Source organism: Geospiza fortis, unplaced genomic scaffold, assembly GCF_000277835.1.
Source record: "Geospiza fortis unplaced genomic scaffold, GeoFor_1.0 scaffold408, whole genome shotgun sequence".
In the NCBI taxonomy this organism is placed as follows: domain Eukaryota; kingdom Metazoa; phylum Chordata; class Aves; order Passeriformes; family Thraupidae; genus Geospiza; species Geospiza fortis.
The window spans coordinates 4,458,938-4,476,388 of NW_005054330.1; the positions used below are offsets into that span (position 1 = coordinate 4,458,938).

Here is a 17,451-nt window from a genome sequence, read left to right on the forward strand (position 1 = left end):
GGCGCGGGGTTTGCCGGTCGGGAGCAGCTGCCGGGGGTTTATAGGCAGGGCCCGGGGCTGCTCCTGCGCTGGCCCCTCCCCCGGCCCGGTCCCCGTGTTTATTTTGCTCCTTAGCGTGGTTTGCTGCGGGTCTGTGTATCGCGCTTGCAGCTGGAGAGCGGAGAGAGGACAGCTCTGTGTCCCCTGCACGACCATCTTCCCTGGGTAAACAGGCTCCTCTCCCCGCCTCCCTTGGCACTCCGTGCCCTGTGCGCTTTGTGCCACCGAACCGGGGGGTTTTCTCTCCTCTCACAATGACAAACGCCATTTCAGCAGCAACGAACGCTCATGTAGTGTGATCGACTGTCGGACTTAGCTCTGGGCTTCTGTGACGGCGTGTCAGCTGCTGTTACAGCCTGCTCTCCTCTTTGCACACATCGTGCTCGGGGGCAAGAGGTTAAAAAAAAAAACAAACCCAAACCTTTTAATTTTTTCTTCTCTGAAGAACAACAGCGTCTGACAGTAGTGTGCCGGATTGTTTGCATAGATGCCGTCTGCCCATCTCACTGGGAACTTCCGACGTGGATGGCGTGGTTTAATGTTGCAGAAATCATGATATCAGTTTTGGCTGGCTATAGACCGGCAATTTAGATTTAAAATACACAAACAATTTGTGTGTAACGGCAAAGTCATTTGGAAATACTTTGCTTTATTTTACCTGGCACGCACAGGAACATTATCCCTTCTGGCTGGGCAACAGCTGAGTGAGCGAGAGGGCTGCTGGATCGTCGGGAGCCTTCCAGTGCTACAGGGATAATGTCGGAGGGGAGGAGGGACTTGTTCAGTGCGTGGTGTGGTGGAGTTAAAACCTTGTGATGCAACTTTGGGGGTAGCATGTGTGAAAGGATCGTGGTGGGTGCCCCCTCCCCGCAGCAGAGCTCTGCCAGAATTGGAGGTGGGTGCATATGTTCTTCTTCTGATAGAACGGAAGAGATTGTTTTTAGCTCCCTTATGAAAATAAGGAGAGGGAAAAAAAGGAAATTACTTAGAAATGCAAATGATCAAGCTCTTTGTTTTATGCTTTTTAACGGTATTGCAGTGTATTTGTTATTTTGTCTCAGGGTTTGTTTGTTGCTTTTTTTTTTAAATTTGGTGTATTTTGCTCGTACCTTTTAAGAATCTGGAACAAGAGCTGTAGTCTTTTGCTGCTAGAAAACTGCCCCAAGAGCTTGTTCTGTGAGAATGATACATTTCTAACTTTGGCTTTTTATCGAATTGTTACGTTATGTAAGCTTGTATCGGTGCTTCTGTTTGAAGGCATGTAGTAATATTTATAAATATGTAGCAGTGCTCTGTGTATCGAGATGCAGGAAGGGTGATTTGGGGGATTGTTATGGTGATTTTGACGACGGCTGCTCTTAGCCGGGGAGGAAAATAAATCGGGAAGCGTGAAGGGAACAATCGTATCTGATTGTAGAAGGGAGGCAGTGGAGGGTTTGCTCCTCGCAGAGTTGTGAAGTCCCCGTTCATTAATGCAGACTGGAGTGTGTGTTTGGAGAGGCGGAACTTCTCCTGCAGTTGCAATCTGCAAATCTGTCACTGGTAAAAATAATTGTTGGCATGCAATTAGCATAAATTATAAAGTGAAGCTATTTCATAGTTATTGTGGGCCTTTTTTCTCCCACCTGACTAGGCTAGGGAAATGTTCAATTTTAAATGGGTGTGTAATATCACTGAAATAAGTTAAACGAAATTCTTTTGCAAGTGGCTTTAATAATAATGAGTTTAATGTGCAACCCTTTAATCTCCTGTGTAATTTTGTGGGAGGTACCTGTGCCTTAATGTGGTGCTGTGTATGAAACTCTGTTTTTATTGTATTCTGGCTCTACAAAAATAAAAAAGGGGATCAAGTAGTAGTATTTTTAAAATACAGCCTATGTGAAAACTATTCAGAAGATTTATTTTATATTGTGTTAGGTTTTTTTGGGATTTATGTAGCAGAGAAAGATATTGCAAATGGAAACACTGACTGAAAATATGTGGCCAGCACCACTGACCCTTTAACCTCAGATTGTCATATTCATTTCAAAATTTATGAAGTGTTTAAGCTACAGTAGTCTGGATTAGTAGTTAGAGAAACTTTTGTTAATCATTTACTTTTTCAGTGTAACAGAACAAAATCTAAACCACTAGCTGGTGGGAATCCATTCATTCTTTAACAGCGCGGTAGATTACAAATATTTTGAAAATTGATTCTGCTATTAGAAGTTGGAGTTTTTTCAACTGCAGGCTTTGTTTTGTGTGTGAATCACAAATAAATGTTTGTGACTGGAGAATTACAGTTCTGAAATAATTATAGTCTATCATGATACTGTTTGTTCATGGTTAAATAATATTCCTTGCCACAGACATTTGTTTTGTGGAAGCAGGAACGCTGTCTCCCTGCCCTGGAGAAGCCAGAGCTCTGTGTCTGCTCTGTCTGGTTGCTGTGGTGGATTTGGGTTGGTTTAACAATTCATGATTTCTATTTTTCTGTCAGCTGTAGACATGCTAGAGAGGTTAGGAGTTGCTACTTCTGAATCTTTTAATGGGCAGTATTTTCTTAAAGCTTTTAGTAACTGATTCTCTTTTATCAGTGATGTCCAGACACTGTGGAGGCTCTCAGTGGCGTGGGCTCAGAATGTGTCACCTGAGGGTCTGAAGTGAAGGTTTTAAAGTTACCTTTGGCTGTGCAGGTGCTGGGGGTGGTGCTGGGCTGGCCCAGCTGGGTTCCATGGAATGTCCCTCTGGATTGCAGCGCTTGGTGGCACTGAGTGTGTGTGTTGTTCTCCAACAGCGTGGGGATCCAGTGCCGCCCTGGGAAATGGGTTCATGCTGGTGTGCTGTGGCAGGCAGAGCCCCCAGCCAGCCTGCACACACATCCCCAGTCCTGCTCTGAGTGTGGAGCCTTTCCCAGTAAGGTGGTGGAAGGGCTGGTTTGCATCTTTGTTATCAGAGTACTCCTCAAATAATAACTTGTTTAATCTGCTCAGTATAATAGCCTTGCTCATTAAAAATACACTTTCTGTCTGAAATTGCTGTTCCTAGCTCAGCAGTAGGAAAAATGATATTTATCCTCACTCTGTTTTTGCTGTAGTCAAAATGTCTGCTGCTGCTTCTGAAAAGAATGTCTGTTTTGATAAACAGTATTTAATAAGCCATTGTATGGGGCAGTTTATTTAAATACTAATTAAGAGCTGTCTAATAACTATTTAGAGACAAAATGTTCTGAGGTAATATGCTTTGTATTAAAACTTCAGCCTCAGCTGGCAGCAGTCTTCCTGTGAATAATCCTTAATCATAGAAGTAGTCTTACTGAAATTAATTTGACTTTTCCTATGAGTAAGGGTTACTCATATGACAGTGAGGGCTTTCATGAAGCTGTTTCCTCAGCTATCTAGGCTTTGGTGCCGTGGTGGATCCAAAGGCACAACTCAGTCTTGGGAAACTGGGGCGAAGTTGCATAACATTGGATATACTGGAGCTGGAAAGAATACATCCAAGGGTGTCAGGAATGACCTGAAATTTGGAGGAGCTTACATGGGGTAGAAAGATTTGGCACTGTAGGAATCTTCATGCTGGAAAAGATACAATTGTGTTCTGGGGAAGTGAGACCAGGTTATAGAAGCTGCTATGGAAGATGTCCCATATTCTTGTAGAAGTGCATTCCTACAGAAACTCACTGCCAGAAGAGTCCAGGCAGTGGGAATTGTGTTCGTTCTTGTTTCAAAGGCAAAGTTTGCAGTTCACATCCAGGAACAGAAGTTGTCCCCTTTGACCAGTGAGCTTTGTTGATGTTTCCAGAATAAAATAAAAGGAATTAAAGCAACCTGAGGTGGCATTTGGCTTATTCTCCTAAAGGTTCTCCATGGCATCAGAAAGTGAAGGTTGCAGAGGCTGCTGTGAGCTATTCCTTGGTGTTGCATAATTGTCAGTAAAGGACTTCATAGTAAATGTTGATTGCTCAATGCCTTCAGTAGTAGTGAATTAACCAGTAGTCCTTGCTTGTTGTGTTTTCATAAATGCAGTGCTCGGAGCAGTGGGCTGGGGTTTTGGCATGCTGAATGTTCAGCACTGCACAGTGTCTATCTTGCTTGTTTGGAGTTTTATGTAGGTGTGAATTTACATGCATAAATAATTAAGAAATGGAATTAACCTCTCAAGTTGTGCAAAAGTATTTGATTCTATAGTTATCTTTGTCCTGAGTTTTATTAGGTAACAAGACAGAAGTAGAGAGATGACATTAGAAAGCTTGTTCACTTCTTGCTAATAAAAGATTATTTCAGGTTTTAAATCACTTCAGTGGTAGGTTTTTATTATGTCCTGTCAGAGTATTTGACAGTTTAATGGGACATGCCAGGGAGAGGGTTTGAAGTGAACAGACCCAGATTTGCAAAGAGATTGGGACAGTGACATTCAGCATGCGTGCCCTGCTCCAGGAGGGGAATTGAGGGATCTGTTGGATAACCAACCTTTTGGGAATATTCCCCAAAAAAATGGGAGGGTGCAGGAGTGACATTTGCAGCTCAGAATAAGTGTGCCCAAGCTAATCACTAAGAAATATTTCAGTGAGGTTTCCTTGAAATCCTGAGTATCTTGTGAATGTGCACATGTCCTGGGGCTGGAAATCCTTCCCCAGAGATTCTGTCCTGATTCTGGTGGCACTGTGAGTCCGGTTGTGTGACTGCTGTTGGGAACATCAGCACAAAAATATTAATACCCAAATATCAAGGTGAAGTATTAAAAAATATCCTAGGTAACTACACCTTAGGAACAGGAATTTTAATTTACTGTAACACTATCTGGAAATAGATTTTTCTATTTTTCTACATTTTTAATACAGAATTGACATCATAACCCCAGTTCTCAAACACCCTCCCCACCCTGACTCATTTGATCTTGGATTTTTTTGCCTTCTTCTGAGAGCGCTTCCTCATATGAAAGAATAAAGAAAGATCTACAGATAGAACTTTTAAATCCTTTCTTCTATTATTTTCCTTCTGGACAATGCAGTTCTTTTGAAGAAAATCTAAAGAAACTGAAGGTTTTGATCTTCGGTGGAAAAAATAAGTGTGGTGCATATGAGATATATTTGCTGAGCATGTTAACTTGAGTAACTTTGGTCATTAGATGAAGAAGGAATCTTTATGGATTTTGTTTTAATTTTTTTAATCTCTCTAATTCTCAGAAGCATTACATGAAAGGATATGTGTGTTTTCAGATGCACTGCTTTTAAATACCAAAGCCCATCAGTGTTAGGGGGCTGTTGCACTTTGTGGTGAGGTGAACACCTGGGCTGGTTTGAAGCTTCCCTTTCCCTGAATGAGAATGCACCTGTTGTCTCTCCTTTCCTTGATCTCTCGATGGAATTACTCCCACCTCCCCACCTGCCCCAGTCCACTTTTGCATCGTAGTTGTGGCAGCACACTTTTATCAGGGTTTGGGTTTTGCTCTGATCGGAGCAGGGGTGCACCTACAAATTTTTTCTCACATCCTGTGGCTGCAATGGTTGGCACCTTGCTGCATTCCTTCATTGTCTCCCTGATGTTACACCTGCTCCCTCTGCCTGTATTTTTCCTTGAGTGCTGGCTCCAGTGTATGCGAGGATCATCTCATTATAGATTTATGTCCTTTGGTTTTTTCAAGTTGTTCTGTGGTAGCTGTGGAAGGTGGCAGTTGATGTCCACAGACCAACAAAACCCCTTTTCCTGAGCTTGTATGGGATCCTCTGGGCAACCCAGTAACACTGGGTAGTGGTTGGGCTGTTCCCACTGTTGTTAAGGCTGACAAGTGTAGTTTATACAAAACTTTGGAGTCTGTGTGTGTTCATTTACTGTTCTGTGGGTGAGTCGTGTACTTCGTTGTGTAGAGTCTGTCACAGTGGCATTTGCATCTTGTTGGTGCCATAGTAACACAAATAATAAGCAAAAATACTGCTCTGACTGAAAACATGCTTGTTTTAGTATTAACTTGCCAGTTTTAAAAGTGCACAAGTGTTTCCAACAGAAGATCCCAACCCAAATCCAGAAGATTTGCTTATAAGGAGTGTGTGTTTACATGGGGGCATCTTTGTTCCTCAGACCAGGCTGTTCCACTGCTTTCATTTTGAGCTCAAAGTATTCCTTTAAAAATAGATCCTCTTTCCTTGAGTTCCCTGACATCAACTGATAGTTTTAAAGAGAAACCAGCTAATAAAAATATTCTGCTCTGCGGACCTCAAAATCTGGCTAAAAGCTGGTGTTGGGCTCCCTGTGCACACAGTAGTGGAGTGAGCACACAGGGCAGGATAAGGGATACTGGCAATGACAGCTTTTGTTGTTTCCTGCTGTGGCCCAGCTCGTTACAGAGCTGTGCAATAGTGTGATCCCAGCACTGCAAAATGGTAATTAGGGCTGAGTAGAACCTGCTCTGATACCAGGGAAGAAGTTTAGCTTTTCACATTGGGAGGGTTCTCAGCATTTCCTCCTGTAGTAAGGAGCTGCCTTACTCACAAGTGTAAAACATTTAAGCAATCCTTCCTTTGGCTTGGGCTGTGAATATTCATTAATTTTGATGAATTCTGACTCTCACTTTCTACCTTAATCTGTAAAAATATGTTATTTCTCATTGAGTCATGTGTGGCTTAATCCATGAGCAGAATTGCAGTAGTGCATGTGGACATGTGGCTGGAGCTTTTAGTGGCATCCTTGCTTTTGTTTCTTTGAGATGGGGAATTTTATTGTGTGGTGCTGTTGTATAAGGTGCCCTGAGGCAATATTTACATTTATGTGACTAACACAGATGAGCTCAAACATACACAATGACCTTGTCCCTATATTAAGGAATGTATTTAATCAGCTTATGAAAATAGAGAAAAATGGCCAGGCTTCTATTACAAAAGTAATTAGATATGACACATGTTTTTCTGTATCACTTCTTGTGAGTCAGTTACCTCAGCTTTCTTTAATCAGACAGTGTTGCAGCTTAGTCTATTCTTGTTTATGAAAATTATAATTACAGAGGAAAAAATCCCCTCCCCCCTTACATTTTTGTTCCTTCCCCTTCACTTTTCTTCCATGCCTTGGTGGCTCCAGATAGGTCCCTAAATTCATATTTAAGCCTGGAGTGTGGAGCTGACCTAGTGAAAATCTTTTCCCCCTTCTCTCTCCCAGGGCAGCTCTGTTCCCCTCATTCCTCTCTCCCCACCATGTTTTGGCAGTGGTGTGGATTGAACGGAGATCAAAGTGGCTTTGTAACCACAATCCGTGTCTTAGAGAAGGAAATTTAAAGCTTGTTCAGTAAAACTTTATTTCATTCATCTTTTAGCTTTAAAAGAGCTATGCTGTGGTCAGGGCCTTGTGGTTGCCTGTTCTTATGACTCCATATTTGCCCATAAAATACAATATTTTGTGAGAACAGAGGATTGAAAGCAAAATTTAAATGAAAACTCTTCTTTACCTATTGATCAGGCATTGGCAGACTTCCAGTTTTTGATAACAGTGCATTCATAGCTGACAGCTATGAGGTGGAAGTGTCAAAATGTGTTGGTTTTTTACATTATAGACTCCTGACTTTTTACTTATAGGAGTCTCTGATTTACTAAGAAGTTTTCAAACCTAGTTTAATATATCTGCAGTCTCTTAGTGTTGGACTTTTATGAGTCTCACTTCATGTATGTCTACAATGTTACTGGATTTGTCGGCAGCTCTGGTGAGACACAAAATTAATTCCAGGAATATTTTGTACTGGCCATGTCAAGTATTTTTATAAAAAAAGTAATTTCTTTGCTGAGAGAAAATGTGAATTGGTTAAATTACTTTATTCTGAAAAAGCTGCTTTCAGTTTTAGCCCAGTGTTTCTAGTTATTTAATTTTCCATGTGTATTTTAATAAAATTTTGACTGGACCTCTCTGTGAATTTCCATAATTCCCTTCTGGCAAGAGGTGTTGGATTCTTGTCTTTGCAGGAATGACAGTGAGAGAGCTGGCAAAGTGAATCTACATGACCAGTCATGCAGTGGCTTTATTTACTACTTTCCATATTACAGGAGATTCATACACCAGGATTCTCCAGGTGTGGTTTTGAAAGGCTGAGGGATTTTGGCTGCTCCTGACAAGCTGGGCATTGCTGGGTGTCAGTGATGAGGACAGGGGTGAAGCACTAGGGCTGGGGAATGGAATTCCTGTGCTGTTCCTGCTTTTCTGTCCCAGAGCAGGAGCCTGGGTTGGGCTCCTTTGAGAAGGGAGAGGTGTGCAGGGCAGGGATGGACGTGGGTTAAAACCGAGCTTTGCTGGGCAGGCAGGGATGGACACAGCTGTAAACCCGTGGGAGCTGCTGTGCTGCTCAGATGTGGGGCACAGGAATGTTCTGTGTCCTCGGTGCAGCTTTTTGTGTAATGGAAGAAAGGGAACCACAGTCTTTAACTCACTGTGCCAAAGTTTACTCTGCTCGGGTTGTTACTTCCTCCAGCCTACCCTCCCCCCTGCTTTTTTCTGCCCATATGTCAGATTACTTGGTTTGGGAAACAGCTGATAGTCCATTGTATGACTGATGTTTGACATTTCCTTCCTCTTTCAGTTAAAAAAAATCTAGAAAAGAAAGTTAAATTTGGGAAGAATATAGAGGATTCTTTTGTTTTCTTGCAGATTTGATTTTGTAATTTTTTTCATGTGTTGGACTGCTTTTCTGTAGTCCACCTTTCTCCAAGGGGGGACTTTTTTAAATTTGGAAAATAGGCAGTCAGTTCTGATTCTTTCTGAAGAAAGAAGTCAAACCTCATCATTCACCTGTCTGAAAACAAGGGAGGGATACTCTGGCTGCTGGCAAGTTGCATCTTTATTTGCTTTTTTTTGTGTGCTATTGAAGTTTGCAGTGGTAGTTTCCATTTTATTATCTGTTTTCAACCATCTACTCAGAAGTTAAAATATAATTGATTCCCTTTTGTGAAGAAACTGTCTGAAGTGATGGAGAACTCAGAGATGCCTTTCTGTAAAATAGTGTCTGTGACTTGAGCTGTGGGGTGGGTCACTACCTTAGCCCAGGGTTTGGTAATATGAAAAGAATTTCTTCAATTGCTTCTGTCTTTTGTCTTGGAGATGGCATTTTGCTTCCAGGCATTGTGTGCTTCCATACAGCATGCAGGGGTAAATGTTCAGCTCTGCCATGGGTAAACTTCATTCCATGTAGAATTATTAAGGTTGGAAAAGAGCTCCAAGATCAAGTCCTCTTCTTCCCCTTTTCCCAGTAATAACACCTAAACCAAAGCAAGCCCAGTCATGCCTTGTTACTTTTGGCTGCCACGGGTAGATGTTTGGACATGGGTGAGGTTTGTGCATCCTCTGAACCCCAAATTTCTGCCTATTCAGTTTTGTTGTGCAGGTTGGCTTTCCTGTTTCCCTTTTTCACTTCTGGTGATGGGATTCTGGCACAGCACCTTCCCATGTTGTGTGGCTGTGTTGGTGCAAGAGCCAGCAGGACACGTGTGTGGAAGTGCCTGTGTGAGTCTCAGTGCCATGCTGACCTGGGACAGTGCTGCTGCCATCTTTCTGTTTCCTTATGTTCATGTCTTGAATATTTTAGGCTTCAAAGTATCTTTTCAAGTGATGGCTGAGTCTCAGCCCTTTGGCTTCCAGCCATGCTTATCACATTATCCTTTCCCATCTCTGCTGGACTGGGTTACAGTGGAGGGAAGCTGCCAAGCCAGGCACCAGCGTGGGACCATGTTCTGAATTTGCTGGATTGGTTAAAGGCTGCAGATTTGCTAACCAAAGCCTTCACTGAAGGTGAAATATGTTGATGTAACTCAAAGGTCTTTCATCAAAAATTTCTTCTTTAATTCTTTATTGTTTTTAAATGATTCTTTAAGAGTTTTTTCAGTTAGTCCTGAATGACTATAGGTGCTTTTTAGGTGGACAGTGGGTTCTGGCTGAGGGTGGCAGATCTGAGAGTGACCATTGAGTGTTCTGTGTGCTGATGAGATTTCCAAGGTACCTCTTGGTACCTGGTTAAATGAAGGGGCATGGAACAGTGTTGTAGAATCACAATTCCACCAAAGTGTCCTGTCTCAGTGGTGGCCAGTGTTTGTTTGGCCTGCTGCATTTGCTGAAGTGGATGTAGTTGCACTTCCCTTGAATTATCTCCCAGGCTCTCTGTGTATTTGGTTGAGAGGTTTCTTGAACCAGGTAGATATTTTATAGAAAAACTCTAAACTAGTACATAAGTTTTTATCCTGATACAAAAATTTCAGCCACCTCATTTTGGTTTGAGTCTGTGTTCTGCTAATTTAATTTGATATCTGGAAGAAAACCAGCAGCTCTTCTCTAGAGAACCTCAGTTTCCCTCTTGTAAACCAACCAGACTTAATCCATGGATGATTTTTTAACTGTATGGAATATATATTTTTTGACCATTCTTGTAATTCTTCTGGTTTTGGTGTTGTGAAACAAGAGCTGCAGTTTGTGATGAATGTGCAGAGTTGCAGATGAATTGTAATGGCCTCAATTTTTGTGTCACCTTCTGTTTCTTTTATAAGAATTGCTCACATTTGGTTTTGTTTTGCCAACCTGTTTTTGCAGTGGACTGGAAGAAGATACTTTCTCTTTCAGTGTGTCAGTGTGTGCTCATTTTCCTTCTGCTGTGCTTGATTGTAGTCATCTACTTTAGTATTTAACCTTGAATTTCTGTGAGGGTTTGGATCCATATCAGTAATTTGGGTGCTTTTACCAGATTGCTCTTTCTTTTATGCTTGCCACTCAAAAAGCCTTTGTTGGTAACTCCCGCATCTGCCAGAGCTGCTGAAATTTGAGCATTAGTATTGGAGTCCTTTTATATTTTCCACTGGGAAAGATGGTACTTGGTTGCCACCTCAAATTCTTTTTGAGATGAGTCTGATTTTTGTTTCTTTGAAAGAAGCAATTAATCTTTCTGGCTGCCTCCTCTCCTACATGGGCAAAGTCACCCTCACGCTGGGGAGAAAGAGGAAAAAATACCTCATTTCTGTCAGTCCTGTTTACTTTTTAGGCATAAGAGCTCGTGTGTTAGTTTGTGGCCTTTAATAATGTGAAACCTATTATTTTAGAAATGCCTTGGTTTGCTGGTTTTGGATACTGTGATACGGGATCTCAGATGTCCCCAGGTACAGAAGTCCATCAGGGAGATATCTGATAATAGGATTTCGGTTACAGCTAAATCCTTCTCTGAGACTTGCAAAGGTAAAAGATGACACACAAATGCCCTGATACACTGTTGCTTGTCACAAACAGCTCTGGAGTAGGAGCATTTAGATAATCTGTTCCAGGGGGCATGAGGGAAGGAGGCATCATGGATTGCAGGGATTTATCCAGCAGAAAGCTGTTCTGGGCACATGTGCTGCATGCGCTGCCATGCTCGCTTTCATGTTGGTTTTAAGAGCCAAGGAATAACAACAAAAAAAAGGTAATTTTTTCATCCTTCATTTTTAAAAGCTTGTTAGTGGCTGCCCTTTATCCCTTTTTTTCCAGCCACTTGACTATGTGCTTATGCAGGGAGAGGATTAAAGTCAAACATGTCATTCTGCTGCTGCTCAGTTGCATACTAAGAGGGCTGAGGCTGAGCACTGGGCTCCAAAGCACAAACCATGGCAGGGTGTTTTTTCTGCCGTGGGACACCCATTTCAGAATTAGCTATTTTTTGTTGTGCTATTTTTTGTCTACTCTTGATTTCAGAGCAAGTTTGGAGGACTTTGTGCAGTTATGGCAATACTTGGCCTCACAGAAATGTCCTTCTGAAGCTCATTCGGTGCATGCCAGGCCTCTGCACTGCCATGTGATCCCTCCCTCTTACAGGGACAGAAGGGATAAGCCCTGAGGGAAAGGAACACAAACCATTCCTTGCTTTTTTAAAATGGAAAGCATGAAGAGGAGAATGTTAATATGTAGTTCAGGGAACGATCTGATTTCAAGAGACTCTGCAGGGCTGAGCTGGTCAGTCTGCTGTGGGTTTTCAACCCCCAGAGATCTTCAGACCCAGCAGACAAGATGGGGAATGTCTGTGGACAGGTGCTGGCACGGCTTAGTTGTGCTGTGGGAATAGGAGCCTCTCTCAGGGTGTACAAACAGTCTGTAAAGCTGTGAAGAAAACGAATTTTTTAGTTAAGCAATCTCCTCTATTCCTTCAATTGGCTTGACAGGGATTTAGGCAGATGTTACTAAATACTTTATTTCACTGTGAGGGAGGATGGTGTTTGCCTCCTCCACAAGCAAGGTGTTGTTACAGAGTAGTTTTCAGTCCTCCTGTCCTCGTCCTTTTGTCCTTCCTTCCTAGTGAAGTGTATCAACATGACATAACTTTTATCTGGTATTTAAATGGCTGGAGTGGAGTGTGCAATGATATTTCGTTGCTGTGAGAGGATGATGCAGTGAAATGAGACACTGTAACCAAAACAGATGGTGCTAATCTTGAGTCTGTCTGCAAGATCTTACAGCATTTAATTAAAATGGTGGTGTAATTCCCATGACACCTTTAACTACAGTTTAAATTCTTGGACTATGAACTAAGGGCTTTCTTATGCAGATTTTCACTCATGTGAGTAGTCCTTAGTATGTGTCTCTGGTGGCTTCAGAATAGCTACTTACTAGAATGAAGCTCTCAAGATGAGACACTAATAAAACTGGCAAACATATATATGGCATTTACATGTTTTATGTTCCAATTTGAAGCATAAATTGTAGACTAAAGATACTTAGCAACTACTTTCCTACGTAGAAGCAAACAAAATTCTAAATTAGAGGAATTGTTTAGACTGAGCCTAACTTCAGAGGCTGGTAAATATAATGTTTTAAGGTACCCTGGGCAGTTTAACATCTTCCCCTGGGTTGGAAGGACATTTGATGAAAGCTTTTATATTCCTTTGTTTAACTGAAATGTGTTTGTAGAAGTGATGAGGTGTGGTTTGCTTTTTACATTGCTTGCATTGGTTTTTTAAGATCATTAAAGAAAGTTATGTTTGAAGCACTGGGAAGACCTGAATTTGTATGAGTGCCACCTTTTAGGCAGGCAACTGGGAAGTATTTTTATACTTGGTTTTTGTTTTGTTTCAAATTGGAGAAGTGTGAAAAATAAAATTACCTGAAATTTGCCATGTTGAAAGTCTTTTAGAAAGCAGGGTTGAAGCTGAAGGGCCTGTGTGATTGATATCTGGTTCTTTTATTCATGATATGATCTTACCTCCTTTCCAATGCATCCTTCCTATTTTAAAGTACCAGATGATTTTCTGCGCTCTGCAGCCTGACTCTGTCTTAGCTTTTCTTACTTTTCTGTATGATATGAAGCAGGGAAAATAGCACATTTATATTGTTTTAGTCACTGTTTTTGATGTAGAGAAACACAAAATAGTTAAAAAATAGCTCTGCTTTGCACTTAATGTGGCCAAATGCAAGAATTGCTCAAACTTTTGATGCTCTCCCTCTTTCTCCTTCTGTTGTGTCTATATTATTGTATGATCTCTCCAAGGGAGCTTTGTGTATTAAAATGGGTGGAATTACTCAAGTGATCTGGAGAAGTTAATTTAGAGTTGGCCTGTCCATTTCCCATAAAACAGAGGCCAAAAAGCATTTGGTGGAGATGAGAAATAAAAGAGGAGGTGGAAGATGGGTTTGTTTGTGTTCCATCTGCAAGGGCTGCAGAAGAGGAAAGCAGTCACAGTGGCTACCCAGCACTAATTATATCTTCAGGGTTGCTGGGAGCATGCCAGCACCAAGTTGTGCACTGTGAAATGTTACTGGGGAATTGTGATTTTTAGCAGCCTAAACTCTACCAATCTGAGTGGAGCACGATGAGATCAGCAGAGGACCCTCCCAGGCTGCCTATTATTGTGATTTAAGCCTGAAGGGGGAAAAGAATGAGAGCTTAGGTTTTCTGTCTCCTAGGAATTCACAGTCGTGGATGGTGTCCTGGAGCCCTGAGCTGTGGCAGGTACATGTGGAGGTGTCTGTATTTAGGGCAGCAGGGTGTGAAATAAAGTGCTAATTTGCTTTCTGTGTCTCTCTGCTTGTCTGTGTGTGCAGGGGGGATCAGAGGTTTGAACACTCTCAGCTCATCTCTTTTGAGGCTGTTTCACTCTGCAGGGTGTGGTGATGGTCACTGAAACCTGAGTTTGTGTTCCTTTCCAAGGGACTCTGTGTGATCACTCTAAGGCCATGCATCTGAATAAGGACATTGGCAATGCACTGTTTTCATTAATGCCTCTTTCTTGGGGATGTTTTGGGTGGTTTTGGATGCCTGTGTGGAATTTGAACACACTCTTCTACCCTGACAGCTGCTTTTGAAAACATCAGAAACAGATCTTTTTGTGTCTTGGGAATTACTCTGTAAGAAGTTGGATGTTAGTGAAGGGTTTGGGTATTACTGTTAGAGATCCAATTTCTCTGTTTCTTTACATGCTTGGCCCAGTGCATTTAGAACTGGCATCTCACAAATATTCTGTGTCCAAGTGCAGTTGCTGAACTTAGAAAAAAACTCCATTTCAAAACAGCCCCACTTATCTGAGCAAGTAAAAGCCTTCACAGCACAGTGCTCCATAACACATGTTCCTTTATAAACCAAAGCAAAAATCTCATTTAATGCATGATTTGCTTACAGTGTTGGATAATAATAAGTATTTGTAAGTTCTTTGGTTTTTTTGGTCAGGCTTTTTAGCTTTAAAAACATTGTAGCAACTGCAATAAGCCAAAACTATGCATATGGGAAGAGATGCAAGAAACACAGTCAGTTACATCACCAGGCAAGAGTTCTGCTTTGTTCTGCATTCATCTCTAGCCAGTTGTGAGTTAAACAGCATGTTCACAGTTTTGTCCTCAGGTTGGCAACTTTGGTTTCTGTCTCAGTGTTTCAGGCTGCTTTCAAACCAGCAGTTTTACTAATCAGAGCATCTCTGCCCTCCCTGACCTGCTTTGCTGTCCTCAGACTTCCCGGTACAAGCATCTCTGTGGCTGTTTAATGAATCAGGTGTGGGGACTGATCTGAGTAGAGGAAAAAGTCGTTTAATCCAACCCTTCTGGGTTTGAGTCAGCCCAGCTCAGTGTGAATGTCTGAGCAGCAGTTGAGTGCTGCAGGGAAGGCACCCAGGCCAAGCCTGCCCTGGCACCAGTGCTTGCTTGTATTGGTTGAGGTGTTCCCAGACCAGAACAGCAGTCTGGGTGCACTGAAGGCTCTGTTTTATCTGATTGGAGCTGTCCCTGACAGGGGAGATCCCACTCTGCTGTCTCTCCTCTCTTGGGGCTACTCAGGGATTCCTTGGCTGCAGGATGAGCTGTCAGGGTGCTAAGCCTGGAAATGTTTGTCTTTCTCTTGTTTAATTTGGTGAAGTGATCCCATTCACAGAGGGATTCCATGACCAGTAGATCCAGTGTCAGGCTGGGACATGGAAATGCATGGCTGGGGCTGAGGATGAGGCTGTGTTGGGTCAGCCTGAGCTCACTGCCAGTGAAGCACAAATGAAACCACATTTGGCTCTTCAGAACAGTTCCCAGAACCACAGCCCACTGCTTGTCTTGTCTGTGCAAACCCTGCTACAGATGGAGGCCTCTTCAAACCAGGGCTGTTGGTTTGTTTAAAGAAATTAATGTAAATAAATCCCCATGTGGATGCAGATCTTCTCCCTATAGTGTGTTAAATGCTTTACACAGAACATCAGCAGAGGCGTAGAATGTGTGTAAGTGTTTTGGGTGTAGTCTGCTCTTGTGTATTCCTTCTGGATTCAAATTTCTATTTGAATTCAGTTTTAATTAACATGAGGACACAATCCAGAAGTTCTGAGGGATTAGTACTGATGCTTACCTATTAAAAATTTAAACAGAAACAGACATATCCCAATACATGTGCTGAACCACATCTCTGCAGCTCAAACTGGGAAATGAGAGAGCTCATTTAATGCTGCTGCAGAGTTCAAAGCCCCAGGACTTGTCTCTCCCTTTTTTTTGAGACTCTGTGTGTGGGTGGGCACTGGTGTGATCCAGGTTAGTAGTTTATCATTCCTCACAGTCTACAGAATTACAGACTCCAGGAGTTAGCACAGAATTAAATTGGGTGCAGCTCTGCTGATTTCACTGTGCTTTCCTTGACTCTGTTTCATCCCTGCTCTGGGGGGGATGTTGGGGTGATACCTCTGAGCTGGCAGGAAGCCACAGGAGCCTCTTTGCTCTTTGAAACAGCTGAGCTCTGGCTTTTGCTGTGTGGATCAAGCGAGTGCTGCTGTTGGGTAACGTCCTTTGTTCAGTTGAGTTTTTTGGTTTTGGTTTTCATCATCTTCCTGTTCCAAGGTGACTTAGCATATGTTCTTAGCTGGTTATGGCACAAACATTTAACCTTTTTTCACAGGTTGCCTATGCTGGCACTAATTCTTGGTGTTTTGTGGTCTGTAGTTACATTCATTGTCCTGTTCCAGAAGCTCTGCCCATTCCTTTCCAAGCTACAGCTGGGGATGCATCTAGAGCAGATGTAGATGTTCTGGAGGAGTGCATTTTCTTAGACTGTTTTTTTAGTGTATGAGGTGTTCTAGCACCTTGCTATGGAAAAAATAACTTTACTCCTTCCATTTTTTCTCTTCCTCCTGCATTCCCCTGCCCTTATCATGCCAGGAAGGTGGCACATGGCTGTGTATCTCAGCCACTCTGGACTATCTTTTCCCCTTTCCTTTTCCATAGTTCCCAACCCTTTGGATGGCTGATCAGCATTTCTGTCTGAGTGCAAGAGCTGAGTGCAAGGGCTGTAGGGAGCCTCCAGCTGGGACAAGCCAGGACTGCTGTCCTGCTGGCAGGATATAGGATGGCAGTGTCCCTGCTGCCCTGTGGACCTAAAGATGTCTGGTGGTTTAGGGGCCTGCAAACAATAAACCCAATTTTCTTGCTGTTCAGTGTTCCATAGGTTTTTCCCCTTCTGAGTGCAGTACTGAGTGGCCATGTGCCTGGTGAGGCCTCTTCAGAAGTCAATTAAATGGGCAGTCTGGATAATCAGTATTTGGGGAAATAGTCCTTGAGGCAGAGTCCCAGGGACTGTAGCCATGGGCCAGAGTCCTGCTGTGCCAGGCAGTATACAGGAATGAGGTGAAACTTTTTCAGAGAATGTATTTACAAGATTCAAGAAATACTTGTGTTTTTTGCTCTGTTGTTGGTATGATGAGCATCACCTTCAGCTCCTCAGCAGTTCGCCAGCCACCTCTTGAACCAGGCTGGCTCCTTCCACCTACTGTGGTGGGCAGAAGTAAATTTTAGAGTTTAAACTTGTAAATGGACAAAGTTTGTGGACTTGAAAAAGGAAATCCTTCTGTGTGTGATGGGGAGTTTGGGTTTTGGAGGAGAAGTTGAATGTCCTTACACAGGTGGTGACAATGGGAGGAATAGGTGATCCACAAATCTTTGATTTTCTTTAGGAGTAGAAATTCATTCCTGCAGTCAGTGTTTCCTGTGGTGGTCTTTCCCT

General features: G+C 42.5%; 1 protein-coding gene across 1 annotated transcript in view; it reads left to right on the forward strand.

Moving 5' to 3' along the window:
- The first annotated feature begins 795 nt into the window (after positions 1-795).
- MED13L (mediator complex subunit 13L) overlaps positions 796-17,451 on the forward strand; it is a 167,170-nt gene continuing 150,514 nt past the window's right edge. Inside the window, exons 1-2 of the mRNA XM_031057473.1 lie at positions 796-823; positions 873-934. Of these exons, the coding sequence (XP_030913333.1) occupies positions 796-823; positions 873-934 (90 nt within the window). The remainder of the gene's footprint in view (positions 824-872; positions 935-17,451) is intronic.